This window comes from Colobus angolensis, unplaced genomic scaffold (assembly GCF_000951035.1).
Source record: "Colobus angolensis palliatus isolate OR3802 unplaced genomic scaffold, Cang.pa_1.0 Scaffold113, whole genome shotgun sequence".
Lineage (NCBI taxonomy): Eukaryota > Metazoa > Chordata > Mammalia > Primates > Cercopithecidae > Colobus > Colobus angolensis.
Window position 1 is genome coordinate 64568 of NW_012112364.1, and position 17720 is coordinate 82287.

At 41.0% G+C, this 17720-nt stretch overlaps 1 protein-coding gene across 1 annotated transcript in view; it reads left to right on the forward strand.

Moving 5' to 3' along the window:
• The window catches only part of LOC105524018 (vascular endothelial growth factor receptor 1), a gene marked incomplete at its 5' end in the record, with an annotated part of 163356 nt that overhangs the window by 62564 nt on the left and 83072 nt on the right, over positions 1 to 17720 (forward strand). The window contains 3 exons of the mRNA XM_011959103.1: positions 836 to 944; positions 7999 to 8304; positions 13396 to 13542. Coding sequence (XP_011814493.1) covers positions 836 to 944; positions 7999 to 8304; positions 13396 to 13542 — 562 coding nt within the window. The remainder of the gene's footprint in view (positions 1 to 835; positions 945 to 7998; positions 8305 to 13395; positions 13543 to 17720) is intronic.

Below are 17720 nucleotides of genomic sequence, written 5' to 3' on the forward strand. Positions count from 1 at the left end.
TCCTGACCTCATGATCCGCCTGCCTTGGCCTCCCAAAGTGCTGGGATTACAGGTGTGAGCCACTGTGCCCGGCCGATTAATTCATAGTTTAATTTTTCACACACACACACACACACACACACACACACACACACACACACACACACACACGGCCTCCTTCAGGACCATCCATTGCTGCATGCCACATTATTTGAGCATATAAAAAAACATTTCAAGCCAGGTGCAGTGGCATGTGCCTGTTGTCCCAGCTACTTGGGAGACAAAGGCGGGAAAACTGCTTGAGCCCAGAAGTTCAAGGTCAGCCTGGGCAACATAGCAAGACCCCATTTCTTAAAGAAAAAATAAAGTTTCAACCAAACATTCTCTTCTGTACTTGCTCACTTAACGTTCTTGTTATAGAACCAAATAGCAGAGAAAGCTCCTGTCACAACTGGCGTCCATGCTCTCAGGTCACCCAAACAAAAGGGAAGGCCTCAGCCTCACCTGTTCCTCTCATTGATGTGGAACTGACCACCTCGTAGGGTGGGACGTGCAGTCCCACATCTCAGCTTCAGGCCTGTAATTGTTAGGCCAGCAGCACGAGATACATAAGCCTGAAACCCTCATATGAGTCGGATGTCATAGGCCCCGGTCTCCTGAGGACCTGCTTTCCTGTTATTTTTCCATTCTTGTTTGGGGCTCCGCAAGAGGCGAGCCTTCTGGTAACCACTACCTATGCAATACTCTTTTTGCAGAATGAATGGAATAGCTGAATCATTTCAACCTCAGAGGTAGCTTGGGGTGTTCCATTAGTTATTTGTCCTATTGCTAGCTAAAGTTTCCTTTTCTTTTGCAGACGGCTGGCACCTTGGTTGTGGCTGACTCTAGAATTTCTGGAATCTACAGTTGCATAGCTTCCAATAAAGTTGGGACTGTGGGAAGAAACATAAGCTTTTATATCACAGGTAAGCCACGCACCCTATTCCCAGAGACAGCCTGGTGACTTCATTCTCTCTTCAGTCTTGTTTGCTTTTAGTGCATTTATAGCTTGAGTGATTTTTTTTTTTAATTCCACAGAATTGTCAAACTTTGAGTGCCTTCATCCTTGCTCTCAGGAATAGCATTCTACCTCATCGGATCTGCTGAAGAGTTATTTCCCCGAATTCTCTTTTAGAGTTATTTGTGTTTGTCTCCCTCCCAGACTGGATTGTGAATTGGGAATCTGTATGCTCATGTTTTCATTCCCTTCAGTGCCTAGCACAGGGTCTGGTACATAGCAGTTCATTACCAATCAAGGAAACCAATTACAATGCATATAATATGATGACATCGTTTTTGGTTTTGTTTTTGTTTTAACCAAAAAGTTAATTGTTTCACAACTTAGGTAATTTAGACTTTGGGGGGAATGAGGCTCTATAGCAATCTGAAACTGAGATTTATTAACAATAGTTAATGTGCTATTTTTTGATAGCATTTAAGAATTTTTAGCCTTAAATATGATGGTCTCTGCAAATCTTAAAAACCTCCAAGGTACACAAATGGCACTCCCTATGTCCCTCAATGGGTACAGGAAGGAAGTAAGTAGCTCAAAGTATAAAAACAATTGCCTGGCTCCACACTCCCCCAATTTCTGAGGAAACATGGGCAGTAGGCCAACTTTCTGGAAACTTCTTACTAAACGGGGCAGGCTGCAGAAATTGCCAGAAGGTCTCCAGAAAGAAACAGACAGGTCCAATTCCATGATACATATGCATTGTCAGATCACAGGAGCCTCTGGCAAGTTAACCAAGCCCCAGAGAAGCTGTGCCATGGGAGACATCCCTGAGTAGATTCTCACAGAACATCAGGGCTGGCAGGGATTCCAGAGGCTGTTCTGCATCATAGCTCTTGTGTTTTCCAGATGAGCAAATGGGATTTGGAGAGGTGCATAGCAGAGCTGCTCTAGGCCAACTCAGTCCCTGTCTCTTATGTTAGAGAAGTGGAAGAGAAGTCATCTTTGCATCCATTCCAAATAGGACACGGCCTTTAGTTAGAGAAGGATTCAGATGGAGATTTCACACAGATTGGTGCTCTAATAAAACTCAGAAGATTTGGACTAATTAAATACAAAGGTTTGCACTGTCCTTTATATCTGGTTGGAAACAAGTTACTGTCTCAACCCATAGTCAGAGTATGTCTGATTTAGAATACAAAAGACTGAACAATTCCTGTTTCATTCTGAACATTCAATAACTTTGTAACAGTTTAATGAGCACTGTTAAACGGTACAGTTCAACTCTACTGAGCACTGGGAGGAGCATCAATGAAGTCCTGTCTTTCTAGGAACACAGTTCTAACACCAAGGAAACAAAGAAGAAATGTTAAATTACATACATCCTAGTATCAAAATTTATGTGTGGAGGTCATGTGACAGATGAGCTTGCTTTCTAAAGCCACCACTGTCCAATAGAGATATAAGTCACAAATACCATTTAAAACTTTCTGGTAACCATGTTTTTTTTAAAGTAAAATTAATTTTATTGAACCCAATATATCCGAACTATTGTGATTTCAATATGTAATCAGTATTTTAAAAAATATTACACTGCTTCAGTTTTTATACTTAAATCAATTTAAATAAAATCAAACAAACTGAATATGCTTCGGTTCCTCTGACACAGTAGCCACATTTCAAGTGCTCAAAAGCCACATGAGGCTCACAGGTACCATATTGGACAGTGCAGCTGTAAGCCTCTGAGAAGGAAGCAGGACCTGAGTAGGTAGAGGGAAGGTGGGATTTGAATAGGTGGAGAGAAGAGAACAGGCTTGCCCTGACATTTTCAGAGCCAAGACAAGAGTACCAGTGGAGGCCCACAAACCGTATGTCTAACTACTGACAAGTTCTACATCAAGCAAACAAGCCATCAAATATGTTTTAGCCCCCTATGGACAAACATACTTTCATGATGACCTGAGAGGTCAGGATCAATTTAGAGCTCTGAGACTACTCCGATTCCAGAGTAGACTGTGGCAGCACCTGGCGGTGCAGAAAAACTAAATCACCCACCTCCCCTCTGCACCCCTTACCCTGTCCACACTGCAAGGGGCCATGCACCATGTGTGATGTCTCCCAGCCCACACATCTGAGCTCTGCCCATGCCCTTCACAGACAGTCTCCCTTGGCCACTGCTCGGACAGACCCAAAGGTGTGAAAACTGACAAGCAGTCTGAGCTCAGGAGGCCCGACCTAGGGAAGAGCCAAGCTAGAAGCAGATTTCAATCAGCCTTCTAGGGAATTCTGAGATCCCAGGGACTTGGAGCATGATACAGGAATGAAGTGACACAGGCTGCGGGTAGGCATGCTCACTTGGCCCCATAAACTCTTCACATTGTGGGACGAGCTATGACCAGAACAGAGCTGCGACAGGGACCCTTCTTGCCTGGGTCTGAGGGCAGTACTGGAAGAGGATGTACCAAGAGAAGAGGGAACATCATGCTCACTTCCTTATTAATCAGTGTTCCCAAGGAAAGCTAACTGATGCCTAGCATTAGTCACAGCACCAACATCTGGCTAGCCCAGAGTCTCATCGCTGCATCATATTTCTACCCATGGTGTTGTTGCTGAAAGAGTCCAAGTTGATAAAGGTGATTACCTGCTGAATTCAGGCGGAAATTCCCTCCTACCTCTCACCATATTGTACAATGTATAACCATGGCGGGGTAGAAACCTCTTCTAGATCCCAAGGCTTATCCATATTGGACAGGGTCCAAAAGAACAATGAGAATTCAATCCAGACATACCTACTTGAAGCTCACAGTTCTTTTCCTCTAGAAATCCAAGAGCTTTAATCTTAAAACTGACACAAGTTCAGCCAACCAAGCCCTCATTGCCTGGAATATACTTTCCCTTAATCCTTTTCTACCAGTCCTGAAAAGTTCTAGTTTTGATTGTGATATTAGGTTAACTTGCTTACATTCATTATTAGTTTTTAAATAATTATTATATTTTTCTTACTCAAATCTTTGTCACTAGAGATGAGCATAAAGACTCAGGAATGTTGTACCTCATATGCCTATTTTTTGAAAAAAATGAACATATATTTGTTCAGTGTTTATACTTGACTCAGTGAGGGTAATGCTTTAAAAGTGCCTGTCTGAAATTTTAATGCTCTGCTTATCTAGATTTGGATCTTTACTAGTCCTCATTTCAATCATGTTGTCCCTTCTTTAAAATACAATTACTTGGGGCCAGGCACAATGGCTTATGCCTGTAAATCCCAGCACTTTGGGAGGCTGAGATGGGAAGATCGCTTGAACACAAGAGTTTGAGACCAGCCTGGGAAACATGGCAAAATTCTGTCTCTACAAAAAGTACAAAAACTAGCTAGGCCTAGTGGCATGTGCCCGTATTCCCACCTACTTGGGAGGCTGAGGTGGGAAGATCACTTGAGCCCAGGAGGTCGAGGCTGCAGTGAGCCATGATGGCACCACCACGCTCCAGCCTGAGTGTCAGAGTCAGACCCTGCCTCAAAACAACAACAGCAACAACAACAAAAACAAAAAACAAAAAGACTTTGAGTTGCCTTCCAAACTGATGAAAGTGGTAAACTGTGGCCATTAGAATCCTTGACTGCTGCGACTCCAAGCTTTGGCACGCACTTATACATAGCATCCACTTGAAACAAGCAGAGCTTCCTGGTAACCGTTCACTCTCTTTTTAAATAATGTTATTTCCACTCCTCAGTGGCAGTAGAGCCTTCTTTATTTTTTTACCCAACAAATGAGATCCCTGGCATCCTTTTAAATTCCTATGCTTGTCCCTTTCATGAACTTAATGCACATGCCTGATCCAATTGAGTTGAAATATCTACCCCCAAGTATGCACCTTTATAAATAGATTACACTGTCATCTAACCCTGGGTCGAATGCCTCTTCTGAGCAAGGGTTGATTCTTCTCCATGACACCTCATAAGATGCCATGGATGTGATAATATGTTAGATGGATGAGTATTATTTGGTAATGATGATGACTGTGCTGAATTCGCCACAGATACTTAAGTGTGGGAAGATTTCTTGTTTTCACTTTGAGGGTTAGAAGGCAATTCTTTCTTGGGTCTGTTTTTGTACTCAGACTAAAAAAAAATCAACATGAATTAAGGAGAAAAATCCCTCTGGGTTCATTAAATAGTTGAGGACATTTTATTTATCGTCTTCCATGGATCAAAAGAGAATACCAAAGGGGTGAGACTGAGGAATAGTCATTTCTAAGAGGCTGTCTGATAACGTAACAAATTAGCTTCAGTGACCATGTCCCCTATATAAGAAACGGGCCTCAAAACGAATTTGGTTCTTTGCTTTTCCTATGTGTGTGTTTTTGCTGTTTGGCTGGCACTCAGCATGACTATGGGTGTGTTAGCAATTACTGCGGGTGAAACAGGAACAGCACTGCTTTATCTCCCTGGCTTCCCAATGTCACTGAATGCGTTTTATTTTGAGATTCCTGGTGGTGCTTGGCAAAGATAAACAAAATCTTCCATCAGGAAACCTGTGAGCTATTTCCACAGGAAGTTTCAAATCACTAAAGTAAATAGAAACTCTCTACACGATCTCAATGGTGTTACTTGGGCTCACTTGGGTTCTACCGACTAGGATGAGAGCTCATAAATGGAAAGTCTGTGGTCTTGTAAGAGCTGATGGCAACCAGTGCACAATACCTCTGCTCTAGTATCTGTGTAAAAGTTGATGGCTGATGTTTTACTCCTCATGCTTGGAAAATGTCCCAAATACAAAAAGATGCTGAATTAGAGCAACTATTTCTGACACCTTATTGTTATCTTAAAAGTGACTGTCAGCTGCCCCTCCTGCATCTTCTGGCACATTCTTAGATTTTCGTTTTAAAAGCAGGAAAACCTCCACTGGTATCCTCTCTCCTCAGCCACTGACGGCTTCGTAAGCCACTGTTACGCCCCACTCCCAGGTTCCAAATGAATACTTTGGCATTTCTTCAGACGTGACACTTTATAATAAAGCCAAAGCTCAGAAAAATCAGAAAAACAAGCAAAGTGAGATTTAGGAAAGAGTTGATATGATATCTAATTTTGGACTATTGTCCCCTTAACGTTTAAAGGTTTCTTTATAGCTTTGTGTGCAAAGTATAATAATAATAATAGCATAACATAATGCTTTTCATCTTCAAAGCACTTTGTAAGATGTTGGCCCAAATTCTTTGCTCAAATGCAGATACACCACTGGTAATAAGCAATGGGAAGGTTTTGAGAGCGGCTCAGTTCAGGGCCGGCAGACTTTTTAAAATCCTCCCGTGAGATTGGCCAAATGATACTAAGGAACTCTCAGCCCCAAAGTGGACTGATGGCCCAGGTGAGACATGCAGAGGGGAAGAGCTCATGGGGTGTTGACAGAGACACCTGGGAGATGGGGATGAAGGTGCCCAAAATATCTGAGACAGGTCTCAGTCAATTTAGGAAGTTTATTTTCCCAAAGTTAAGGACACATGTCTGTGACACAGCCTCAGGAGGTCCTGACAACGTGTGCCCAAGGTGGCGACTGAGGTACAGCTCGGTTTTATACATTTCAAGGAGACATGAGACATCAATCAATATATGTAAGATGTACACTGGTTCCGCCGGGAAAGGCGGGACAACTCAAAGTGGGGAGGGGGTTTCCAGGTCATAGATAGGGGAGTTCTGTGCTTTTGAATTTCTGATTAGCCTTTCCAAAGGAGGCAATCAGGTATGCATTTATCTCAGAGAGCAGAGGGATGACTTTGAAGAGAGTGGGAGGCAGGTTTGTGCTAAGCAGTTCTCAACTTGACTTTTCCCTTTAGCTTCGTGATTTTGGCGTCCCAAGACTTAACTTTCCTTTCACGAAGATTAGCTGGAAATCGACATTGGAGAAAATGGCTTTTAATAATATAGCCACCTTCAGAACGTGTTTAAAATATTTTTGAGAGTAAATTTGGTTTTTAAAATTATTCTCTTTACCGCTCTATCAGCCCCATTTTAGAATCTGGCAACTCTTCCAGATTAGTTGTCCACATTTTCAGAAGAAATCTTTGCTCTCTCAGGTCTGAGTAGAACCATCCCTATGAAAGAAGTCCTGAGTAAATCAGCGGGCTCCTCTCTGGCCCACTGTGCCACTGGCCCACTGTGGTCTTTGCTGGACCAGGGCAAGTAATCTGGGACAGGAGCACGAGGAGGGTAGTGAATAACAGTTACTTCTCACTGCAAAAGGCTAGGACTAAAGTGGAATTGATTGGCACTTTACCTAGGACTTCCTATTTTCACTTGTTTGCAAACTGTTTTGGATAAGTTTGACCATAAGTGTGCCTTTGCTTTTTAGGACGAATTGCTCTTATATTACTTCACTATTTTGCCCACTTGCCAGTGTCACTTGCCAGTACTAGTACTGTGCATGATTTTAAAAATAGGAAATGAGGCCGGGCACAGTGGCTCATTCCTGTAATCCCAGCACTTTGGGAGGCCGAGGAGAATGGATCACCTGAGGCCAGGAATTCGAGATTAGCCTGGCCAACATGGTGAAACCTCGCCCCCACCAAAAAGTACAAAAATTAACCCAGTATGGTGGTGCATGCCTGTAATCCCAGCTACCCTGGAAGCTGAGGCAGGAGAATAGTTTGAACCCTGAAGGTAGAGGTTGCAGTGAGCTGAGATCATGCCACAGCACTCCAGCCTGGGCAACAAAGCGAGACTCTGACTCAAAAAAAAAAAAAAAGAAACACCCAAGTTGGAAAAAACATGCCACTTTGAAGAGTAACTTCAGGTAAATCAAGAGAAAATGCATCCTAATATCTCTCCTGTTTTGCATGTCCTACCTCACTTCTGATGGAATGAACTTAGTTGATTCCCACCTGCTATGTTTGCTCATTTACCCTAAATATTCATTCTTTTTAATGCTGATGCTGAGAGAATTTGTGCACAAATGATTCTTAAGATCTTTGAATATCTCATTAAAAGACACTGATTTTTCTGTGAACTGAAATTCTTTATTCTTATTTTATAGATGTGCCAAATGGGTTTCACGTTAACTTGGAAAAAATGCCGACAGAAGGAGAGGACCTGAAACTGTCTTGCACAGTTAACAAGTTCTTATACAGAGATGTTACTTGGATTTTACTGCGGACAGTTAATAACAGAACAATGCACTACAGTATTAGCAAGCAAAAAATGGCCATCAAGGAGCACTCCATCACTCTTAATCTTACCATCATGAATGTTTCCCTGGAAGATTCAGGCACCTATGCCTGCAGAGCCAGGAATGTATACACAGGGGAAGAAATCCTCCAGAAGAAAGAAGTTACAATCAGAGGTGAGCACTGCAACAAAAAGGCTGTTTTCTCTCGGATCTCCAAATTTAAAAGCACAAGGAATGATTGTACCACACAAAGTAATGTAAAACATTAAAGGACTCATTAAAAAGTAACAGTTGTCTCATACCATCTTGATTTATTGTCACTGTTGCTAACTTTCAGGCTCAGAGGAGATGCTCCTCCCAAAATGAGTTCGGAGATGATAGCAGTAATAATGAGACCCCCAGGCCCCAGCTCTGGTCCCCCCATTCAGGCCGAGGGGGCTGCTCCGGGGGGCCGACTTGGTGCACGTTTGGATTTGGAGGATCCCTGCACTGCCTTCTCTGTGTTTGTTGCTCTTGCTGTTTTCTCCTGCCTGATAAACAACAACTTTGGATGATCCTTTCCTTCCATTTTGATGCCAACCTCTTTTTATTTTTAAGTGTTGAAGCTGCACAAACTGAATAATTTAAACAAATGCTGGTTTCTGCCAAAGATGGACACGAATAAGTTAATTTTCCAGCTCAGAATGAGTACAGTTGAATTTGAGACTCTGTTGGACTTCTGCCTGGTTTTATTTTGGACTATTTCATCCGCTCTTGATTTGTAAATAGCACCTGGATAGCAAGTTATAATGCTTATTTATTTGAAAATGCTTTTTTTTTTTTTTTTTTTTACATTAAGCACATTAATCTTGAACTGGAGCTTCTAAAATGGGCCCCAGGGGTGCAAGATGTTGGTGTAATTCAGAGATAGTAAAGGTTTATCGCAGTGTGAATTATAAGAGTCCATCCAAATCAACTTCCCCTCCCTCCTTTCATGCGATCCAGGTAATTATGCAGTTAGTGCCACAGTAGACTAGCCTAGCAAAGGGTCTGCTCCTTGCTGTCTCTGACTGCACTGCACAGCTATTGATGGCACCTGAAAGAAAGTGGATCATGCCTTAATTTTAAATATTCCTGTCCTCTGGTTATTATTTTAAGGAACTCTATCATGTTAAAATGACAGTAATTCAAAGGTGTACCACAATCAATTTATCAAGGAAATAAAGGCTATTGTAACCAGAGATTTAACGCATTCTTCTAAATGTAAATTTAAAATTTGCCCATTAAAAAGGTCCACTTTCCCCATATGCAAATGTTAATAGGATTTTTATGGGGATTAAGAAACGACAAAACTGTAGAAGCAGAATTCAAAGTAATTTTTAAAATACACACCAGTTTCAAATCAAGAGAAGTTGTAATTTCTTGTTTTAAGCTTGCATTTGAGGGAAAATGACTTTTTCACCAATTTAATATGCATTGTTCTGTTGTTTTTATTTATGATTGATCATTATATGTGACTTGCATAAACTATTTAAAAAAAAAAAAAAAACTATAATGACCAAAATAGCCATGGCTGAGAAACACAGTGGCTGGACAGTTCAATAGGAGGTGACAATATGACAACTTCTCAAGCTTGGGAACTCACCAGACTGTTTCCTCCTTTAGGTAACAGACTCTGTCCCACGGCTAAACTTGTCTTTCACGTGGGAATTGCTTTTGTCAAAGGTGAAAGAGTAAACAATAGCATTTCCCCAGAATGCCAGTTTTATGGAGCCCCAAATGCTCTGAAAACAATTAGTAACCTGGAAGTTGTCAGCCCAAAGGAAAGAAAAATCAATTGTATCTTGAAATTTTACCTATGGCTCTTTGGCCTGGTGTCTTTGTTCATTATAAGTTACTGTGTTCCTTCAGGAAACAATGCCTTAATACCATGGAACGTGGGGACCTTAATAATTGCTAACATTAAAAAAGCAAATAGGATGATTGAGGGATCCTTATGAAAACAAAATGGTGAATTGGACATGCAAAACCTACCATTTCCTTCCCTCTGTTGCAATTTTTGTGGGGAGGGGAGGATGTTAGTATTTACAAAAGATGATTTTAAGAACTTCCAAGAGATGAGTATAAGAATTCCATAGAGTATTGGTTGTTCACTGTGTAATTAATCCTTCCGGAGAGTCTTTTTTTTTTTTTTTTTAAAGAAACTTTTGGGTGGGTTTTGGTTTTTATTAGTTACCCTAGGGGTACGTTACCCTGGGATATGAAGGGAAGTGAAGATAACAGAGGGGGTGGGGGGAAGAAGAAAAAAGGAGCCTAAAATGGGGAATAATTGAAATGGAATAGGGGGTGTGAGGCTGGTTCCTCAGTCCCCATTCCAAACGGAGGATAGAAGCTGTGTATGTATGTGACCTGGCAGATCTCTGGGGCCATAACACTGAAAAGTAAAATAACCTGGTGGGCAGCTATCTTTGGCTACTGATAACCAGCAGAAATGTCTGTTAATTCTGATTTTCTCAGTTTGAAGGGATCAGCTACACTGTTAAATTTTGGAAAGCCACTACCTACTTCCATTAAGTAACTTAGGTTTTGAAATACGGGTTCAACACACCATCCTTATTCAAAATGTCAAAATAGATTATATATAATGTATAAAGTAAGAATTGACAAAATATGATTCCTGGGTTGATTGATCATTTAGAAACTAGCCAAAAATGAGACTTTTAACATAGAACATTTTTCAGAAATGGGTACAAAGAAAAATGCGTATTACTGTACATTTCAGAATGTTTATGTGAACCTTGTATTTAATTGAGAGTCCCATGTACATTCTGCAGTCTTTTTGCTGCTTCTCTCATCTGAAGTTTGTGTAGTACAAATAAGGCCTTTGAAATTCTTAATGACATTTATGTTAAAATGTTCTCCTCTCTTTAAACACCGTTTTCTAATCCACCTGTCAGGGAGTCCAAATCGTGTCTGTGTTGATGATGTTATACTTTGTAGCTAGAAAAACTATTTTAGTGTTGTGGGCCCTATATTCAGACTTCCTTTTTATAAGACCTATGGGCAGTGATAGATTATTTTATCATATTAATGCATGGGAAATAGTGTGCTGAGGAAGCTATTAAAAGTATAACTCAGTGAATTGGGTCTGAGTTTTAAATAAGATATTTCAAAATTGGCTTGCCACCGTAAAAGAGACTAAAAAATAATATGATACGGTTCTTTATGATCTTGTCATGTTTCGCTGATATGTTTCGGGTCTTTACTATGTAAAAAAAAATGTCAAAATTGTAATGAGCAAGCATGTACAAGTAGTCATGAATCAAAGGTTTTAAACAGGACTGCAGTTTCAATTAGGAAAAGCTGTTTGACAGATAGCACCCAATGCAAAAACAGAAATATTGTAATGGTTCTGCGTAGGGGGCAAGACAAGATAGGAAAGACATGCTCAAAGAGGCAAAAGGATCATTGCTATCATTCATTCCACACCAGTTTGAAGAAGTTTTTATATATCAGAGCACTTCCTTCAACACACTTTTTTTGCCTTCAGATTTCATTTTTTACAAAATGAGAAGACTAATGATAAGCTCTAGAAATCAAAATTTATTGAGAAATCTGTTTCTCCTAACAGGTAGTAACCCTGCCATGATATACTTCTTCAACAATGTTATAAAAGTTATATGATAATACACATTTTAACCTGGGATTTCTAAATTGCTTTAACAAATGCTAATCCTGAGAGTTGCCCTGCAGGACTCAAAAGAGAAAGGTTTGGGGACTTGGCAGAACCCTGCAGGGACATGGAATCAAGGCCATTGCAATGTATCATCTTTGTAGCATCGTCATCACTCCTAAGCTGCCTTCACAGTTTTAGTACACTAAGATGAGGAAATCGAAAATGGGCAGAGAAAGCTCATACTGTATAATTGAAGACAGTAACAGAGAACATGTCAGTTATGCCAAAACTCTTTTGATTTCTGTTCCAGGATTTCCAACAAGAGGGGAAAGGAATGACTTGGGAGGGTGGGAAAGATATTAGGAGTTGTTTGTATTTTTTACCTTGGAAGCTTTAGCTACCAAGCCAGTACCCTCCTAATAGAACGTATACACATCAGCAGGACTGACTGACTACTTCATTAGAGATATACTGTACTCATTGGGGCCTGGGGGGTACTGCTGTTCTTATGTGGGATTTTAATGTTGTAATGTATTGCATCTTAATGTATTGAATTCATTTTGTTGTACTATATTGGTTGGCATTTTATTAAAATAAATTGTATTGTATCATATTTGTATGTTTTAAGAGAAAATAATATAAAATACAATATTTGTACTATTATATAGTGCAAAAACTACAAATCTGTGCCTCTGCCTCTTGAATTAATTCTTTGGTTGCTTGCATTTGGGAAGGGAATGGAGGAAGGAAAGAACCAATAAAGCTTTCAAAGTTCAAGAAATTCTCCTGTTTGGTCTACTGCCTTACAACTTAGGTTACTGACAGCTGAGTAACACAAACACGCCCCCACAAATACATCAATAAAAACACACAAAATTGTATTAGCCTATCACTACAACACTATATATAAAAATTCATTACAAGACTATACACAAGGCCGGGCACGGTGGCTCAAGCCTGTAATCCTGGCACTTTGGGAGGCCAAGACGGGCGGATCACGAGGTCGGGAGATTGAGACCATCCTGACTAACATGGTGAAACCCCGTCTCTACTAAAAAATACAAAAAACTAGCCGGCCGCGGTGGCGGGCACCTGTAGTCCCAGCTACTCAGGAGGCTGAGGCAGGAGAATGGCATAAACCCGGGAGGCAGAGCTTGCAGTGAGCTCAGATCAGGCCATTGCACTCCAGCCTGGGCGACAGAGCGAGACTCCGTCTCAAAAAAAAAAAGAAAAAAAAAAAAAGACTATACACAAAATCATGTTTTTTATTTATATCTCCTGAACTATTATGCAAAATCCTTGAGTTTTAGAAAAGCTTCTCTCAAAAAAAGGAAGGAAACTAGTTAGCTAGGCAAAAGCCTTTGTATTGAAATCTAAAAATACAAAATCTAGTCCTTGATTTCACTGTGTTGTAATAAATTTCAATTTATTGTAGCATCTTATTAAAGTGGAAGCAGCAGGTTAATGATTGAAAAGAAAGTGAACAAAATGCAAATGAAACCTAATAGTTGAGTTTTGCTGTTTCTCTGTATATTTTAAATGTTGATATGCATAGAAAATATGAGAATAAAGTTGACGAGTAATCACAGCTGCCTTTCTTTCTTCACTAGATCAGGAAGCACCATACCTCCTGCGAAACCTCAGTGATCACACAGTGGCCATCAGCAGTTCCACCACTTTAGACTGTCATGCTAATGGTGCCCCCGAGCCTCAGATCACTTGGTTTAAAAACAACCACAAAATACAACAAGAGCCTGGTAAGAGACTTTTTTCTTGAATTTATTATTTCTCATCTGTCATCAGTCCCTTTTTCCTTTAACATTCCCGTCACCTGCTTCCAGTATGTGTAGACCTACTTGCTGATAGAGCCCCAGACACCCGGATCTGGTTCATGCTGATACCAACTTCCAGTGAGGAATATTTGGGCCAGTTCCTATGCAGACCATATTCCTAACCCATAGAAAGATCCTGCAGAATCTATTCAGCTGGAATGCTTTAAATAGTGCATTCAGAAAGAAATGAGAAGAGCCATGTAGAAAATGATTCAGTTCACCATGACAGCTGGGAAAGTGAGGAGTTAGTTTCTTGGCTTTGAGGTATTGCAGAACTTGGAACAACTGGCAATCTATGAAGTTCAGAAAAGCAGATTTACAATCTCTTTTTCTTTTTCTTTTTTTTTGAGACGGAGTCTCACTCTGTCGCCCAGGCTGGAGTACAGTGGCACCATCTTGGCACACTGCAACCTCCACCTCCTGGGTTCAAGCGATTCTCCTGCCTCAACCATCCGAGTACTTGGACAAGTAGCTGGGACTACAGGCATGTGCTGTCACCACGCCAGGCTAATTTTTGTATTTTTAGTAGAGACAAGGTTTCACCATGTTGGCCAGGCTGGTCTCAAACTCCTGAACTCCGGTGATCCGCCTACCTTGGCCTCCCGAAGTGCTGGGATTATAGGCGTATGCCACTGCGTCCAGCCGATTTATAATCTTTTAAATTCATCTACGCAGATGTTAAGGATTTGGTAAAAAGAAGACTTTTTAAATTATGTTTGATCGTACTAGTAAAAAAAATAAATCTACACGAGTGGGTATAGGTTTATTTTCTTTCAACAATACATATAGTGCCATGGGGTCCATGGGGAATTGGTTCCAGGACCTTCTGCAGATTCCAAAATGCAATGATGCTCAAGTTCCTTATATAAAATGGCATAGTATTTGCATCTAACCTACACATATCTTCCTGTATACTTTAATCATCTCTAGGTTACTTTTATTTTTATTTATTTACTTATTTATTTATTTTTTGGGGGACAGAGTCTCACTCTGTCTCCCAGGCTGGAGGGCAGTGCCGCGATCTCGGCTTACTGCAAGCTCCACCTCCCAGGTTCAAGCGATTGTCGTGCCTCAGCCTCTCGAGTAGCTGGGACTACAGGCGCCCGCCACCACACCCGGCTAAATTTTTTTCTTTTCTTTTTTTTTTAAGACGGAGTCTCACTCTGTCTCCCAGGCTGGAGGACAGTGGCGCGATCTCGGCTCACTGCAAACTCCGCCTCCCAATTTCACGCCATTCTCCTGCCTCAGCCTCCCGAGTAGCTGGGACTACAGGAGCCCGCCACCACGCCCGGCTAATTTTTTTGTGTTTTTAATAGAGACGGGGTTTCACTGTGTTAGCCAGGATGGTCTCCATCTCCTGACCTCGTGATCCGCCCGCCTCAGCCTCCCAAAGTGCTGGGATTACAGGCGTGAGCCACCGCGCCCGGCCCTAGGTTACTTTTAATACTTAATACAATACCTACACATCAATTCATGTGAACTCAATGTAGTACTTGGTGTGTGATAAGTTCTTTGGTTTTTGGAACTTTGTGGAATTTTTTGTTGAATTCACAGATGCAGAATCCACAGATACAGAAGACTGACTGTACCCTTTTTTTGTTGTTGTTGAGACAGAGTCTTGCTCTGGGCTGACTGTACTCTTAAAAACAACAAGACTTAAACCATTAGGTATAAACACTATTGCCTGCCTCATAATTCTGTGGTTAAATAAGAGTACATTAAAATTATTTATGATTTTAATTGATATTCATGTTTTATTAAAAATAAAATTGCCATTTATTTGCAATATTCCAACAACCTAAATCAAATAAATAGCAATATGGAGTAGTCCTTAAATGAGAGTCCTCTACACAAAATGAAACCTCCATTTGAGTTTGATGCACAGAATGGGGTTGTGGTATAACAACTCCAAATTTTAAGATATCTGCAAATGTCTTAGAGAGACCTTACACTGAGCAGGTTCAAAACCAATCAAATCACTTCATTTTTCTCCATAAAGTAGCACCTCCTCTTATACTGACATCAAATATTTAATCATCCAAACAAGAAGGTGATGGCCTCTCCTTTGCCCTCTTCATCTAATCAATCACCAGACTGAGCAGATTACACTTACTAAATACTAAATACTTCTCAAATCCATTCCTTTCTCTGCTTTCCCATTATTCTGTTGGTCCAGGCACTCATTACCTCGCCTCTGAACACCTTCAGTGGTCTCCAGACTTATCTCCCTGTCTCTCTGTGTCTACTTTCCACACAACAGTATAAAATGCAGCTGTGAACATGTCATTTCCCTGCTTCAAATCTTCCACCGGCTCCAACTCTTCATCTCTGACACACTTCGATGAAGTTCAAGAATCTGACAGAGAATGCCCTCAACATTTGGCCCCTGCCTACACCTCCAATGTTATGCTCAGTGTCACCTGCCTTGAACTTTCTAACTTTATATTCCAGCAATGCCAAACTCTCGTAGATCACTGCAGACATTATGCTGCTTAAACTCCCTATGCTTTCTTTGGTTCTTGTATACTGTCTGCCTGGAATAGCTTCCCTTTCTTTGTCTCATCCCTTAAAACCCAGATTGGGTGTTCTCTCTCCAACTAGGCCTTACATAACTCCCACAAATAGGAGGCAGTTCCTCCATGAGTCTTTATTACTTATAACTGTTTCTACTTCTCTCTTACTGAGATTTTTAAAAATCATCAGTTCACATGTGTCTGTATTACCTATGCATATTTCTACTCCTCTCTTATGTATTTTTTAAATCATCAGTTCATATACGTCACCCCTCCAGAGGGCAGATAGTTTGTTATTTGTCTTATTTATGTTTTGTCTTTTTATCTTCAGAACCTAACACAGTGCTTGACAATTAATAAATAAATATTCCGGCCGGGCGTGGTGGCTCAAGCTTGTAATCCCAGCACTTTGGGAGGCCGAGACGGGCGGATCACGAGGTCAGGAGATCGAGACCATCCTGGCTAACACGGTGAAACCCCGTCTCTACTAAAAAAAAAAATACAAAAAACTAGCCGGGCGAGGTGGCGGGCACTTGTAGTCCCAGATACTCAGGAGGCTGAGGCAGGAGAACGGCGGGAACCCGGGAGGCGGAGCTTGCAGTGAGCTGAGATCTGGTCACTGCACTCCAGCCTGGGCGACAGAGCGAGACTCTGTCTCAAAAAAAATAATAATAATAAATAAATAAATAAATATTCCATGAATGAATGAATAAATGGTTTTCAGAAAATCTTAGGCTATCCTTAGCAATCTCATAGTGGTAGCACAAATGCCTGGATTTGGCATGGAGGTAGGGCCCATATCAAGGAAGTTTTAAAGCTGAAGGGACCTTTAGAATATCTTTAGTCTGACACGTAGAATGGAAAACTTAGTTTCAAAGAGGTAAAGTGATTTGCCCATGATGACACACTACCAAGATGGGTAGTTTTGTGGAAAACTAGTCCCTCGAGATGTTCTCCCAGAATAAAAGGATGAATAAATACATGAGTAAATAGCTTGTGAAAGAAACTGATAAACTGTACTAAGTTTTTTTTGTTTTTGTTTGTGTTATTTTGTTTGTTTGTTTTTGAGATATAGTCTTGCTCTGTCACCCAGGCTGGAGTGCAGTGGCACAATCTTGGCTCACTGCAACTTCCACCTCCCTTGTTCAAGTGATTCTCCTGCCTCAGCCTTCCGAGTAGCTGGGATTACAGACACCATGCCTGGCTAATTTTTTGTATTTTTAGTAGAGATAGGGGTTTCACCATGTTAGTCAGGCTGGTCTCGAACTCCTGATATCAAGTGATCCACCCACCTTGACCTCCCAAATTGCTGGGATTACAGGCGTGACCCACTGCACAGGGCCAACTGTGCTAAGTTCTGTATTCCTCAGACTTACTTGATCACAAAATCTATTTTATGAAAGATTAGTGTAGGATGTTGAGTGATTCTTTGAAAGAAGTAAATGTGAAATAAGTTCAGTTTTTATAATTTGGAAGTGGGTTAAAGAATCAGATTTAGCCGGGCGCGGTGGCTCAAGCCTGTAATCCCAGCACTTTGGGAGGCCGAGACGGGTGGATCACGAGGTCAGGAGATCGAGACTATCCTGGCTA